The sequence below is a fragment of the Coturnix japonica genome, chromosome 6 (assembly GCF_001577835.2).
Source record: "Coturnix japonica isolate 7356 chromosome 6, Coturnix japonica 2.1, whole genome shotgun sequence".
NCBI lineage: Eukaryota > Metazoa > Chordata > Aves > Galliformes > Phasianidae > Coturnix > Coturnix japonica.
The window spans coordinates 3,914,800-3,928,625 of NC_029521.1; the positions used below are offsets into that span (position 1 = coordinate 3,914,800).

The window sequence follows — 13,826 nt, forward strand, 5'->3', positions numbered from 1 at the left end:
AACAAGTCACTGCTGGTAATAAGCTTTTTGACTGTTTGTTGTTGTTGTTTTAAGGGACTAGTAGGGTTGCAGTGGGGGAAAAGAGTGCAAAATGGCAACAAACAGACTCAAGACTTTTGTCAATGAAATCACAGTGTTGTGACAGTTTATAGCAGTTGAAGGTATGGACTAAATTGTTTAGAGCGCAATCTGCTTAATCATTCTGAAATATAAAGAGCTGGCCAAAGGATAAACACAGACATGTAAATCAACTTGTGGCATCTACTAATACCCTCAAGACTCAATTATTTTGATTAGCAGCATTTGACTACAGACAGAATGATAACATCTCTGCGGCAGATGTAATTCACTCGGAAAGGCTCTATAGGTCACCATGATATGAACAAAACAAGAAGCCCTAAGACTTTCAAGTCACAGATAGCTGTTCTTCCCTTGCCCAGTTACAAATGGGTATCTGATATTTATTAGTATCCAAAATGCAGAGGAAAAGGATGAGATACTAAGCACTAAACAAACGAAACAGTAAGTGCCTTGAAGATGAACATTTAAACATCAAGGCACCTCAGTCAAAGAGTAGTGTCGATTTATGGCCCTCCAACTCATCACTTGGTACAGGCTGTCCAACAGCAGAATTTCTGCAACTGATCACAGCAGTGTGCCATTAGCATCTCATCCATTTCCTTCTCCATCATCGAAAGATAATTTCCTCATGGATCAAAATCACCAGGACCAGTTTACTGACAGAGCACAAAAGAGGAGGAAAAGCCTGAGATAACCCATTTCTGTAGCTGAACAGTAAGTCCCTTAACAAGGCTGTATCTTCAGAGGGACAGAGAGGTACACAGCCACCTCTTCCAAGAACCACTGGTATTATTTGTAAATCCACATGAGCCCGCGTTGCCAAAGTTTGAGGGCTGTTTATGTGAGAGTCTGTCATCTAACTGCAACTGTGCAGTCACTAAAGCACCCAACATTGGCACAGCGGAATTGGCTCAATTTGCATCAGTAAGTGAATAAACAAAAAATCTCAGTATCGTAGTGAGAGTAACCAGATCTGTCTCAGATTAACATTTGCTTCAGTATGCATCTCCTTGTGCTTCCTGCAGGTTTTGTTAGGTCTGGTTCTTCATTTTAAAATAGGCGTTGGGGTATTTTTTTCTGAATTCAGTGTTTATTGCTGAAGGATAAATCTCATGATCTGAAGATGCTTTAACAACAGAAATTTCCACTAGAAAAATTAGTCTTCTTATACTTACACAGCATGTTAAAGTCTTCTCTATCTAGACTCCTGCTGAGGTAGAGAAGTCCCATTTTTTCTCTGATTTGAAACCAGTGATTTTCGTGGGATCTCGCTCGAGAAATGATGAGATTCTGGCACAGATGAAAGTGGGCTGTTTCCCCATGTGAATCCCTCAGGGCGTGGATGCGCAGGAGCGGTGTACCTGCTGGTTGGTCAATGTAGACGTTCTCTGAGTACTCCTTTCTGGGGAAGTACAGACCAAAGGAAGCTGCAAAGGAAGGCACAAAGCAGGAGAGTTCATCCCAGTTAACAGATTTTTGCATTGGCATTTTCTTAAGAGACACGCTTGCAAAGAATTGAAGGCTCCATTCTGTGAAGATTAAGGAAGCATTAAAAGTGATGAGAGTAATGCGGATCCTAATCTAGCATAAATCAGTTTTGCTGCACTCAAGCCAGGGACATCGCCATCAAAGACCTGGCTCATAGTTCATGCTGAAGTTGCACAGTCATCTACTTCTTAAAAGTGAAACTGCTCTGCTATAAGCATAGCCCAGTTAAAGCTGAACACTTAAAAAACATATGCTTGCCAGGTCCATACCTACACCTCTCAGGTCTTCTTCCAGTGTAAACAGACTGACTGAGTTGTCAGAAATACTGAGTAGCCCGACAGAGTCCTGGATTGCAATATGGTCATTAAACAGAATGATGCCTTCACATTTAAAAATAAAGTCTTTCATTTGAAGATAAGTAAGATTTGGGTGGGACTTTCAGAATCACAAAGAGACAGGCCAACATCTCTATCCACTGCAGCAGGCTGAAAAAGACTGATATCTTGTTTGGGTGCACTGGCAAACTGATGTTAGAATGAACTGCAAAGATATCCCACCTGCAACATATGTAAACAGTGATACTGGCATGCACTGAAGTACTGGAGCTGTCACACATGTCCTCCATCTGCACCTACTGCCCGTGGTTGCTCCCACACAACAGATCACTTGCAGAACATTCTGCAGAGTTTTTTTTATCATATAATCTGATTTGATAAGGAGTAAGACATGTAAAAGGCTCATACATCTGCTGAACGAATGAAAATAATTTCCACATGGTACAAAGACGGGACTGTTTTAGCTAAAAGCAAGCCAGGTAGAAATGGAAATGATGGCAGCAAAGCAGTAACAGTTTGGATATAAAGCCAAAACATCTTCCAAATACTACCAGGATGTATCATTTATTTTATATTGCTATTAGACTCATATGCTATTTTACTGAATGGAGAGAATGACAAACAAACTCTGAATGAGAGACCTCTCATTTCCTTCAGAAACACCACAGAAACCACTCTACCTTGCAATGTTTCATGACATCATTAGTATCCCTGGATGCAATTACATCCATGTGATCTACAGGACCCCATTACTTGTTCAACAAATGCTTTGCAATATGTGAATAAAGTAGTAAAGCGATGCAGTAGGCGACTTTGCTCCAGAGTAATTAATTCAAAAGCAAACCAACAAAAACCCTTCTTGGAGTTTTAGAAAAGCAATTTAACCAGTAGCTCCTAGAGCCCCTTATCGAGTAGAAAACAATTACTTCTCACTCTGACCCCATTACCTGAGCATTCTTAATGCATTTCCAATCTTTTTCCAGCCCTGCTGCCTGCCTCTTTTTGGAAGTGCAGGAAAGGATGGGGAATCCACACCACCAGGACTCCTAACAAACAGGTCCATTAATGAAAGGTATCGGGTGATATCCAAAGAGAAGGCCCAGCCCCGGTGCAAATACCCTTCGGGTATTTTCTATGAGATTGCGATTCTAGATTTGTAAAAACTTCCTCGCAAGAAATTCTATACCAGGTATTCAGTGCTCAATGAAAAGAGATTGATAAGTAAGTAAATAGATAGATAGAACTCACTGATGTGTGCAAGTGAGACTTTCACAACATTAGCAATAGGATGGAGGAATACTTATTTCTAAGACCAGGGTGAACAGCTCTAATGTGAGGAAGGACAAAGGGGACACAACCTGTGGCTTAAGTGGATATTAATTAGTTTCATGTTTCACTCAGAAAACAAGTACCTCAAATCAGAACTCTTTACAGCAATGTAGAAAGTTAGATGGCTTTAAAAAAAAAAAAAATAGAAAGATAAATTTGACTTAGCCATGTTATCGTAACAAGATTCATCCCATGCTGCTGATATTGAAAATGCTGGGATTTTGTTAAGTGCTTCATGCCACTCTTTAATCCCATTTCAAGCACTGGGAAAGATGAGAGGTATGCAACAGATTGCCCGAGCAGAAACCACACTCTGCATGTCAATCTTTGGAGTGTGATTTTGAAGGGACTTTTCAAGTAGAAACGCAGCACTCACTTCTCAGAATTGCGTTCATTCCTTTAAGCCTCAGTAAGTTAAAACCAGATTCAATAAATAAACTTGCCATCTGGAAGGTACACTGCAGGAGGAAGAGATTCTAATCCTGGTCAAAGTGCCTCATGTCCTGACAAAAATCGATTTCCAAGAATTTGTGCAAGATTCCTAAGGAAACCAGATGGAGCTTTTATAGAATACCCCACTTAAATAAGGGGGAGCTGAGATGGTTACAAAACTGATGGTTCAAGTGCTTTTGCTTAGGAGTTAAAAGCAGAGAAACATTTCACATCATAACCTTGAAATCCACCATCAGAAGCTTTTGCTCTGTAGCATATTTGAGTACATTACTGCGTATAGGAGAGATGAAGAGACAGAGAGAGGGAATTATTGGAATGTTTTGGCATTTCTGAAGTTTTTTATTAGTATTTTAAAGAGAATGCTTCATCTCGCCTCGACTCTGCAATCAGCACAGAAAACACTGCAAACTGATGGATGAGCACTATAACATGATAATAGCGTATCAGTAACATACAGATTGGAAAAGTGATCACATTGAAGCGGATGGAATGCTACTGACTAATAGCTCCTACAGGAAATGGATACAGTTAGGACAGCATTTTTCCAGTTCAAGGAGAGAAAGCGGATAAAAATGAGCGTGGAGAAATGAGATTACACAGACTTTGAAGCCTTTATGCTTTTGAAAGAAAGCAGTTTGTCAAGTGGCTTTTGTTGTTGTTGTTGTTCCCAAATGTGAATTATTAGGCAAATGATGCATTTTGGGAAGCAAACTGATTTTTTGAACAAATCTTGTTGTAGAAAGTTCACATGTTTTTTATTTTTCATGCTTGTCACTGAATACTTGAGTAGCACAGGTGGACTACTCTTAATGGAAATGATGTGTACGGAGTATAGCAATGTTACCTGCCTTCTTATTATCAACTATGAGGCAGAAAAACGTAATTCAACTTTTCAATCACCAGGTCAATTGGCATTAAACTTTTTAATTACTCAACTGTAGAAGTTCAGCATGAAAATCTGTCTCCCAGGACGTCTGCAGCTTTCTAGGTAAGACTCTGAATAGCATGAGCTCCAGTGAATGATCCTAGGCACAAGCATTGCTCTGGGAAAGAATATGCTTAGACAATTGCAAAAGCAACCCAAGTCCACATGATTCACCTGCAGAGACTCAACCCACACAGCATGGCCACTGCTCAGGGCCAGGTGGCAACGAGCAGCCCACAGCATCCTAACCAAAGAGATGCTGATGCTCCAACCTCATGACTAAAGCCACAGGAGGAATGAAAGCAGCACACTGCTCAACTTCAAGGCCTGCCACTGAATTTGAGGCACAAGGTTTGGCTAAACAAACACATGTTTTAAACAGATAGTAGTGAAGCTTCAGAGCATAAATGGCACTATTTGGTTTAAGTTACACCATACAACTGATCCAAAGCTCCTATCTTGATTTAAAAACTTCATCAAATGCCTGAAATGTGACATCTTTCCTTAAAGTTGCTCTGGGTTTAATTAGTCATGACATCAGAAAAAATGCTTCTCTGACTGCTACATTCTGCACTCCATTCACTCTACGTATTATACACTGCACTTCTTTTCCACTATGTGAGAACCTCCGCCATCTCGTGATGTCTGCTGGATTAGAAAGCATTGAAAACACAAACATTAGTTTGAATTATTTAAAAAAAGAAAAAAAGAAAAAAAAGAACATAAGGAAAAAAGTCAGCCAACTGGAAATGGAATGATGGTTGTTTTTCATTTGATGTGTAACAGACACCTGTACAATCCACACATGGACAAGTTTGTTGAGCCAGCCCCAGCACTTAGGAGGATAACGTGGTAACTTCTTAAAACAGAGCAGACCTCTCAAAATCCCACATCAAAAACTGACATGCAAAGAAAAGGTGCATGTTTTTAATGCAATGATAACCCTACTGTTCTAGCATATAGGAAATAACGACATAACAGACAAACACGGGACTCAGCTGCTAATAACTCTCCATTTGTTGCACAGCATCAGATTTCAACAAGCAATTATCTGGCAAGGTTAGTTTTGTGTTCCTGAAATAATTATCTTTACTTCTGATGAGTAGCCATTATGTTCCATTACTAGTATTAATATACCCAGCGTTTGATTCATCAGAGAACAAAAGTAGGGATGCACTTGTGTATTTCAAATTAAAGGATTCATCTACTTAATGTCCTTCTAGCCCCTACAGGACTAAGCAGTAAACTCACCCTTATTAACCCAAAAGACAGTCATTTAGAAAAAACACTGACACTTAATGGAAGGGTAGCATGAAATAGCATAGCTACAAACAACGCTGGGGGCTGAATATCCTTCAAGGTATTCAAGACTATGTCTGCCACTTAACACAGGCCGCTCCATCCCATAAGAATAGATGTGCTTCTGCCAGCATTTATATGAGTGGCTCTTCAGTCAGGGATGGTTTGACATAGAGAACAATCTCCACCTCACGCAGGGAAATCACTCCAACCTTTCTTTCAGTTCCGCACTATCCATCATTGCACTGGGACTCATGTAAAAGGTAGTCACAGGAGAAGGACTATTTCCAATAGAGTGAGCTGAACATCTCCAGAGATAACTGCTCAAAGAACTAATATTCACCAAGGCAAAAAATAACACAAAGCAAAGCAACCTGCATAGCTGTTTGAACACTTCTGAAAAGGAGCAGCCAACAAGGACCTGCGGGGGAGTCCAGCTAACATCTGCAGCTTATGCTGGAGCATGAGCTAATGGGCTGCTTTCTTATCTGGAATAAGTCTCAGTGCCAGAAACTGAAGACTGTGGGGAAGATCCTGGTGCACTTATCACTGCCTGCTGGCTGTCCCCAGGGCGAGGAGGGACACAGCACCTGTGGCGGAAGCATGCACTGTGCATGTGCATGCATTGGCAGCCAGGCACAGAGCGAGCCTCCTGCCTCGCTGGGTAGGCAGCCACCTCTCAAGGCACAAATTATCACAGGACTCACCTGATTTTATGCAAAGAAGCCCAGTTTAATTCTGCGCTCACTGCACTGAGCTTGGGCAGCAGCATCACTGCCCTGGGTATAAATGACAGCACGTCTGAGAGTCACCAGAACCACAACAGAAGAGCTGACGAACACCAAATTAACCATAGCAAGCCATTACTTCAGTTCAGCGGCACGACGTTATTTATTTTTAGGTATGTTATTTTAAGCTGATAATTACAGGAATTGTAACAGATGTGATGTGAAACTGCAAACATAAGAAACTGTTTTAAACCAAAAATGTAATGAATTCCTGTTTTGTAAAGCTGCTTCTCTGGATCCCAGGTTAGAGTGGACTGCTCACTGCAGAGCTGCACGCCCAGCATTCTGAAAGTATGCTCGAGCTTTATGGAGCCTGGTAATTGCTGTTTCACCTGATGTGTGCATTTACTTGTAGCACCATTGCTGGAGGATGACAGAATGAATTTCAATAGGAGCAGCACCAGAGGAATACACGTGTTTTATAGAATATGATACTTCCAGAGGGAACAGGTCCTTGCAAACTGATGGCGAGCAGAAACAATGGCTAGAAAAATTCCAGACCTGATAAACTGGCCTGCTTTAAGTTAATTGCCTCTCTTGTGATTTTCCTCAACACGTTCCCATGAAAACAAGCCTGGATTTTGATTGGAAACATACAAATTATGTAGATACAAATATGCGATAGAAAAGCCCAGTTGACCACCTGTATTCACACGCCAATCTTGAAAATGAGAATTCCACAAGACATTATTAAGATAGATCTGCCAGAGCCAAGAGATATATTAGATTAAAATAATGTTTTCTTAAGGTGTCAGGCATTTTGAACATAAATTTTAAAAGCTCAAGTCCAAAGTCAGATCCCTAAATGTATTTAAAAAATCAATATTTCAGTTGGATTTGTGAGAATAGTCATGGTTTCAATTTTGGCCTCAAGTCACGATTGGCTCCAGAAAATGGGACAATAACCACCAATTCTCTACAAGTTTCTTGATATCTGCCTTCAGGCTGAGGTCAAACAGGCACCTACATTTTTCTCCTGAGAGACCATACTTCCAGGTAAATTTCAGATACTCACTTTTGAACTTCCACAAGCACCAGAAGGGCTAGAAGCTTCCTTTCTCTCACTTTCTTATAGTTTTGTTACTTATCATCAAGACAACAAGATATTGATGGCTCACTGATCTAAACACCAGTGTTACCGAAACATACGCTGTTCTTCATAGAAACTAATGAGCACAGAAAGCTTCTCTGAGAAACTGCAGGAGTTTCTGCAAATTCTTTCGATATTTCTCACTGTTTATTTGATTAAATAATGATTCTTTTTGAGGCGTGGCTTAAGTGCCTGAGAGTAACTGGAAATAATTTGACTCAATATGTGTACAGAGCAGAAATATAAGATAGAAAAACAGACTGGCAGCATGCTACATTAATAAATGGGTGATAGAATTTATTTCCATTAAGGTCAAATTTCAGGTGTTTACATGGCAGTTTAATAAAAAAGATTATGATGTTTCATTTCTATACCACTGCGTTTCACTTCCGTATGGGCCCAATATGTTCACATATAAGTGAATACCCAGTGATCTGTATTTCACTTTAGCAACTAATCGCAAGTTGAAGAACACTGAAGAAAATATCTCAAAGATTTCACACATCAAATGCTGCAAAATTTGAGGCTTTGAGTTTGCTTAGAGCAGGTGACAGGTAAAAATCTTCACTTAAATACCCATGAAGGTAGTGTGTATACACACATGTGCATAGATATGCATGTATCGAGATGAAAATAAGTTCCTAAATATTTGTATATTTCTCTACTGAGATTGTTTTAAGTACCTCCTTATCCCTGGAAAGACCTTGTACAATGCACTATGCATTGGAACAGTTCATAACATATTCTCTACAAAGCAGGAAGCAGTTAGGGCGAGAGGCCAAACAAGCTCCACTGAAGACCTACAAATAAGACAATGGAGAAGTAATCACAAGTTCTTCATTTTACAACGTGTATGGTCATTTTAGTTCTTTACTTCATAGGTGGATAGAAAGGAGCCGTGGTTATCAAGAAGAAAGGCAAAACTGGGTATCTAAGTGTGGCAAAGCTATTTTTACAGCACTATCAGCTCCACTGCAAACAGACTATAAACACCAGTCCACCATCTTTTCTAGCTTTGATTCTTCTTCTGCTTCTCTGGTTTCAACAAACGCTGACATCTCAACATATTCCATGTTTGCTCTCAGTGCTCACGTTCCTTGCAAGTGGAATTATTCCACACCGCATGACAAGAGATGCCAAGATAAAAGGGTGGACTCAGTCTGCTGTTTTATTTTCAACTGTCAAAACAGCGACCAATTTCCTATTCACCCTCTATGTGCACTCTGTATGTGAGTTCCAAAATGCATTTGTATATGGCATGTGTGCAGAGGTTGTGATGCATGAGAAGCTAGAGAAGACCAGCACATATTGCTGCTCTGTGCTAAAGCTGGTACACAAGTTGTAAATCTCAATCCATAAAATCCTCAATTAATAATGTAGTGACATACAAGTGCTCTAAACTCTTGTTATATTTCAATTAGCTTTCTCATATATTTACTCCAGAAATGCTGAGCTCATACAAAGGGTCAACATTATCGAACAAGGTGCTTAGAATAAAATGCATTTAAAACCTGCAAGAAATAAAATAAAATAATAAAATAAAATAAACCACACGACAATCTTATCCACAGAAATTACTCAGCATACTTGATGAGATGAGAAGATCCTTAAAGGTAAGAACAAATAAGCTTAAATGAATTATCCTAGTCAGAACAGCATCAGTATCACAATGCATTTCCTGCATTAAGATGAAGATTTAGATCACTGTGCTCCTTCCTTAAGACAAAAGTCCTAAATTTTCACAATCCCTAGTCACAAAAATGAACGAACAACAAAAAAAAAAAAAACAACAAAAAAAAACAGCTGTTGATTTATGACAAGGATTTCTACATGCACAAACTCCTGAGCTGCATTACCACTTTATCTCAAGTTTCCCCATTTCCTTTTCTCCAGCTGCACTCGATTTTGCATCATCAAAATGAACGTGAGCCTTCCAGTCAATTATAAATAGATGGAGCCAAGGCATCAAGGATCATTTTCTGACATTTCAATGCAATCTGGATGCTAATAACCACAAACACCTCCATCTATTTCGTATTCCTTATTATCTTCGTAGGGCAAATCAAGTACACAACAAGGTTTCTCACAGATAGCTTTATCCTCTCATAGTCAGTCCAGAGTGGCAATTAACAAAATGGTAACTGCTGACCAAATGTTATGGGTATGACCTTTGAATAAGTACACAAGGTCTATTTCTTCCAAAGGGGATCAGAGGCAGCAGCTTCTCCACCTGAGCCATGGTGAAAGGGGTCTGAATGTCAGAGAACAGGTGCATGTGTCCCCTTCTGATTTTCTGAAAGGCAGATGACTTGATTGTGACTTGATCGGTTTTTACTTCGCATTCTCCACTACTTGCACTGCAAAATCTATTTTCTATATTTAGCTCAGATGCTTAAAAACTCTTCTGCTACTCCTTCTGCAGTGACAAGGGAAGTAGCTCAGCCTGAATTGTGTTTTATCCATATCTTATAACATCTTCCTTAATTTTCTCCAACTCATGCAGTTCATGAAAGAAAGTGACAACAGTATCATTACCTCCTTAGAGTAGGAGGCAATCAATGAAAACTTTTGCTGCTGGCGGTTGAAAATTTGCCAGGAAAACGCTAATGACAGAAACGTGCCTCTCTCACAGGAAAGTGCTCTATTATTAAGAGCTGCTATTCTCTTCCCAAACACTCAAGGGAGCTATGAGCCTGCGATTCAATTCTTCAATCCGGGAAGTGAAATATCGTCGTGATTGTTACCCTTATTTATTTATTTCTCTGAAGTTTTGCCATGAATTAAGAGACCATTTTGACTTATATTACCATGTTTTAGGTGTTCTAGAAAACAAAACGTGGGAGGTAAGATGTTGCCTATTTGGTACTATTCATTTTCCATTTATAGTACTTTCTTTGAAGCAATACATGCATATGCTTGAAATTAAAGGACACGAGAAGTTCCGAAACAATGCTACAACACATCTGCACTTGACTACTAATTTTTCTAAGTGCGTTACAGACCTGCTTATAAAATAGTTTCATAAAAAAATGTATTACACTTGCCATCATAAAAAAACAAAACAAAACAAAAAACAAAAAACAAAAAAACCAAAAAACAGCAAGGAAAACCCTATCCCAGATGTGTACATCACTGCTTAATAAAACAGAGCTTTTCCTGCAAGGACTTTTAATCATGAGCACACAGTAGCTATTATGCTCTTGTCTTAGAGCATAAATGCTGTCAGCAAGACGGCAAAAAATTGTACTGACAAGGCTTGGAAACAGCCTGACATAACACTAGTGATATATACTTGGCACTGATGGGTTTTTAAGATGGCACATTTCAACTAGCTTCAAGAAAGAAATGAATTGTGTTGTGTTTCTGACAAGTTACAGGAATGAACTAAAGAGAAGCCTAAAAGAATGATATTCAGCTGTTTAAGGAACTCCCTCTGATTTTCAAATCCTCAGTACATTCACATGTCCTGGTATTCAGCTCATTCTTAGAGTGAGGAGCACCAGGGTTCTTTACTAGAGTTTACAAAAGCATTCTTTTCCTTTAAGGAAACTTTTGGGTCCTTTTTTTGCTGCAATCAATCACAGGTTGCCAAACAAACGTTCTCCTTTGACTACTAAGAACTGATTTTGCTTATCTCAAAGGTATCACAATGCCTTTTTCTACTGCAGGTTTTTGCTATAAAGCAAAATTCTTGCTCCATGCCTATATCCTCTACTGCTGAAACAAGAGAAAACATTCAGTTACCTTTGTTATACACTTTACTACCAAGAAAGAAACATCATTTCTACTGGTAAATTTCTGATCACGTACCATCTTTAATCATTAGCAGTGTCTACTACATATAGGTCTGAACTGAGGCCAGGGTTGCACCGAGGCACACAGATAGCCCTTGATGTTGACATTTATTCTGAACTACACGTACGACTACCAGAATAGTCATTCTGATCACACATTTTCAATGTATAAGCAAAGTGTAAGTGACAGTCCCAGAGCTGAAGAAAGGACTATAGTAGTTCAGTGACCAGCCTCTGGGCAATCCCACACAAAAAGAATCTTTTTGCACAAAGTTTAAAAATATAGCATGTTTTTTTTTTCCCCTTAGCTGCTGAAATCAGTGCTTCCTCTTTTTTTTCCCTGCTCCATTTACAAGCTGAAAACACATCAGGTGGCATCTCAAATCACAAAGAAAAATAGTCAAATCTTGTTTCAGCACAGTATCCCCATGCACATTTTATTAAGGTATTTTGGTTTTTCAACTCCTTTGCAAAGGTGCTTGCTGCACCATTTCACCCAGAGCTCACATTTTTAATTTAAGTGTCAGCACAATACCTCATTTCCTCTTCTTCCCCTCTTTCCCTGTCAAGGCAATAATGTTCACAGGATAAAAGACTATAATGAATAATGAAAATAGAAGTTCAGATTTCAAGTGTATGCTACAGAAATACAGAATCAAAAGCGTAGGTTTAGACTTTCTGCTCAGAAATGTTACCTGTGCCTTAAAAGAAAGGGTACAAACACCTGGGTATGAACAAAGCAAACAGTTTTACATCATGGCTAAAACTCACGTGAACTGACTCTTCCAAGAACACCACAAAATAGTTTCTCTGCAGCAAAAAGTGAATAGCTGGCTGGCTTGGTGCTTTTCTTCCAAATAAGCCTGCAGTTGTAGAAGCTTAACAGAGTCTAAGTGTGAATAAGTAAGAATACACTTTCTCATTATTGGTAGTACTACATCTCAATAAGAGATTGTAACATTTGTAACTCTGGGATTTCTGTCTGTACTACAGCTACCAATAAAAGCTTTGCATTAGGGCGTGCTCTTCCTCTCACGAACATCCTTTGCTGACAGGTTCAGGACTCAATGCTTAAGTTCAGCTTTAGTTGTATTTGTGGAGTCAGAGCAACAGAAAAAAACAACATGGGAAAAATGCAACTCCTGGGATTCTTATGCGACACTAGAAATATCGCAGGAGGAAATTTCAGATGAAAATTTCTATTTGAAGATTCAAGTAAAGAAATAAAAAGATGAAAGGAAGGCAGAAATGCAATATGGTCTCTGTGATGTAATGAAGCGTTCACAGTGAAATGTCACCTGTAACTTCGTACTCAAAACTTGAGCTGAATTCCAGAGATGATTCTTAGGGGAAGGAAAAGAAAGTAACCCAAAGGTGCTACTGAAGCATGAGCCTTCGGAATACAACTCAGTACAAATCCACTTGGTTTCTGCTACAAAGGAACTCTCTGTGAAGCCTGCTGCCCTCATGACATTCTGGTTCATATACTCTTGATTTACTTTGTGCAGGTCTATATGCAAGTATTCCAGCACATCTTATAAAACTGGGTGCGTCAGAAAGAAAAAAGAAGTAGTGGCTATCAGATACTTAGTTACATGGGTTATAGCCAGCAGCGAACTGAGGGTGAAAATCTGGGTAACAGTATGTAAGGGTTAGCATAGGAGCCAACACTTCTGACAAATTTTCAAGCTCACCATATTGGTTATCTTGATTGAAGAAGGGCACCTTTAAAAACAACAGACTGACAACTACGTCTCATTTAAGGGTGCATGAAGCACTCAAAAGTTTCCTTAAATAATTCAAGCTTTAAGAAGCATGTGTTATTCATCAGTAGTCTTGGCTCTTAGATTGGAAATAGTTTGAGGAGCCGGGCGGAAAGCACACGCTAACCGACTGGGCGATAACACAGTTGGCACTGCTGTGCCAGACATGTCCAAGTTTCACTAAGGAGCATCTGGGCATAGGGCACGTCAGCTCTGCTCCTTGGAGACCACAAGTTAAATGTGCACGCTTGAGCTCATCTGCGTAAATAGCACTGATTCTGAACCCAAGCAAAGACTTGGATCAACTGACACTGCAGGCATGCCTTGCAGATATTAATACAGTTACCGTCTTCGTTCAAAGCTGCTGAGGTCAAGAGCCTTATTGATTTCAGCGGGTTTGAGGTTCAAAGCAACACCACGCAACTACTCATAGACAGGGTAACAATACATTTTGACACGTCTGTGAAACTTGTGTTTGGGA

General features: G+C 39.5%; 1 protein-coding gene across 2 annotated transcripts in view; it reads right to left on the minus strand.

Annotated features, from left to right (window-relative positions):
- The window catches only part of RET (ret proto-oncogene), a 73,963-nt gene that overhangs the window by 32,467 nt on the left and 27,670 nt on the right, over window positions 1–13,826 (minus strand). For both annotated transcript variants that reach the window (XM_015866142.1, XM_015866143.2), the window contains exon 2: window positions 1,257–1,508. In XM_015866142.1, the coding sequence (XP_015721628.1) occupies window positions 1,257–1,508 (252 nt within the window). The remainder of the gene's footprint in view (window positions 1–1,256; window positions 1,509–13,826) is intronic.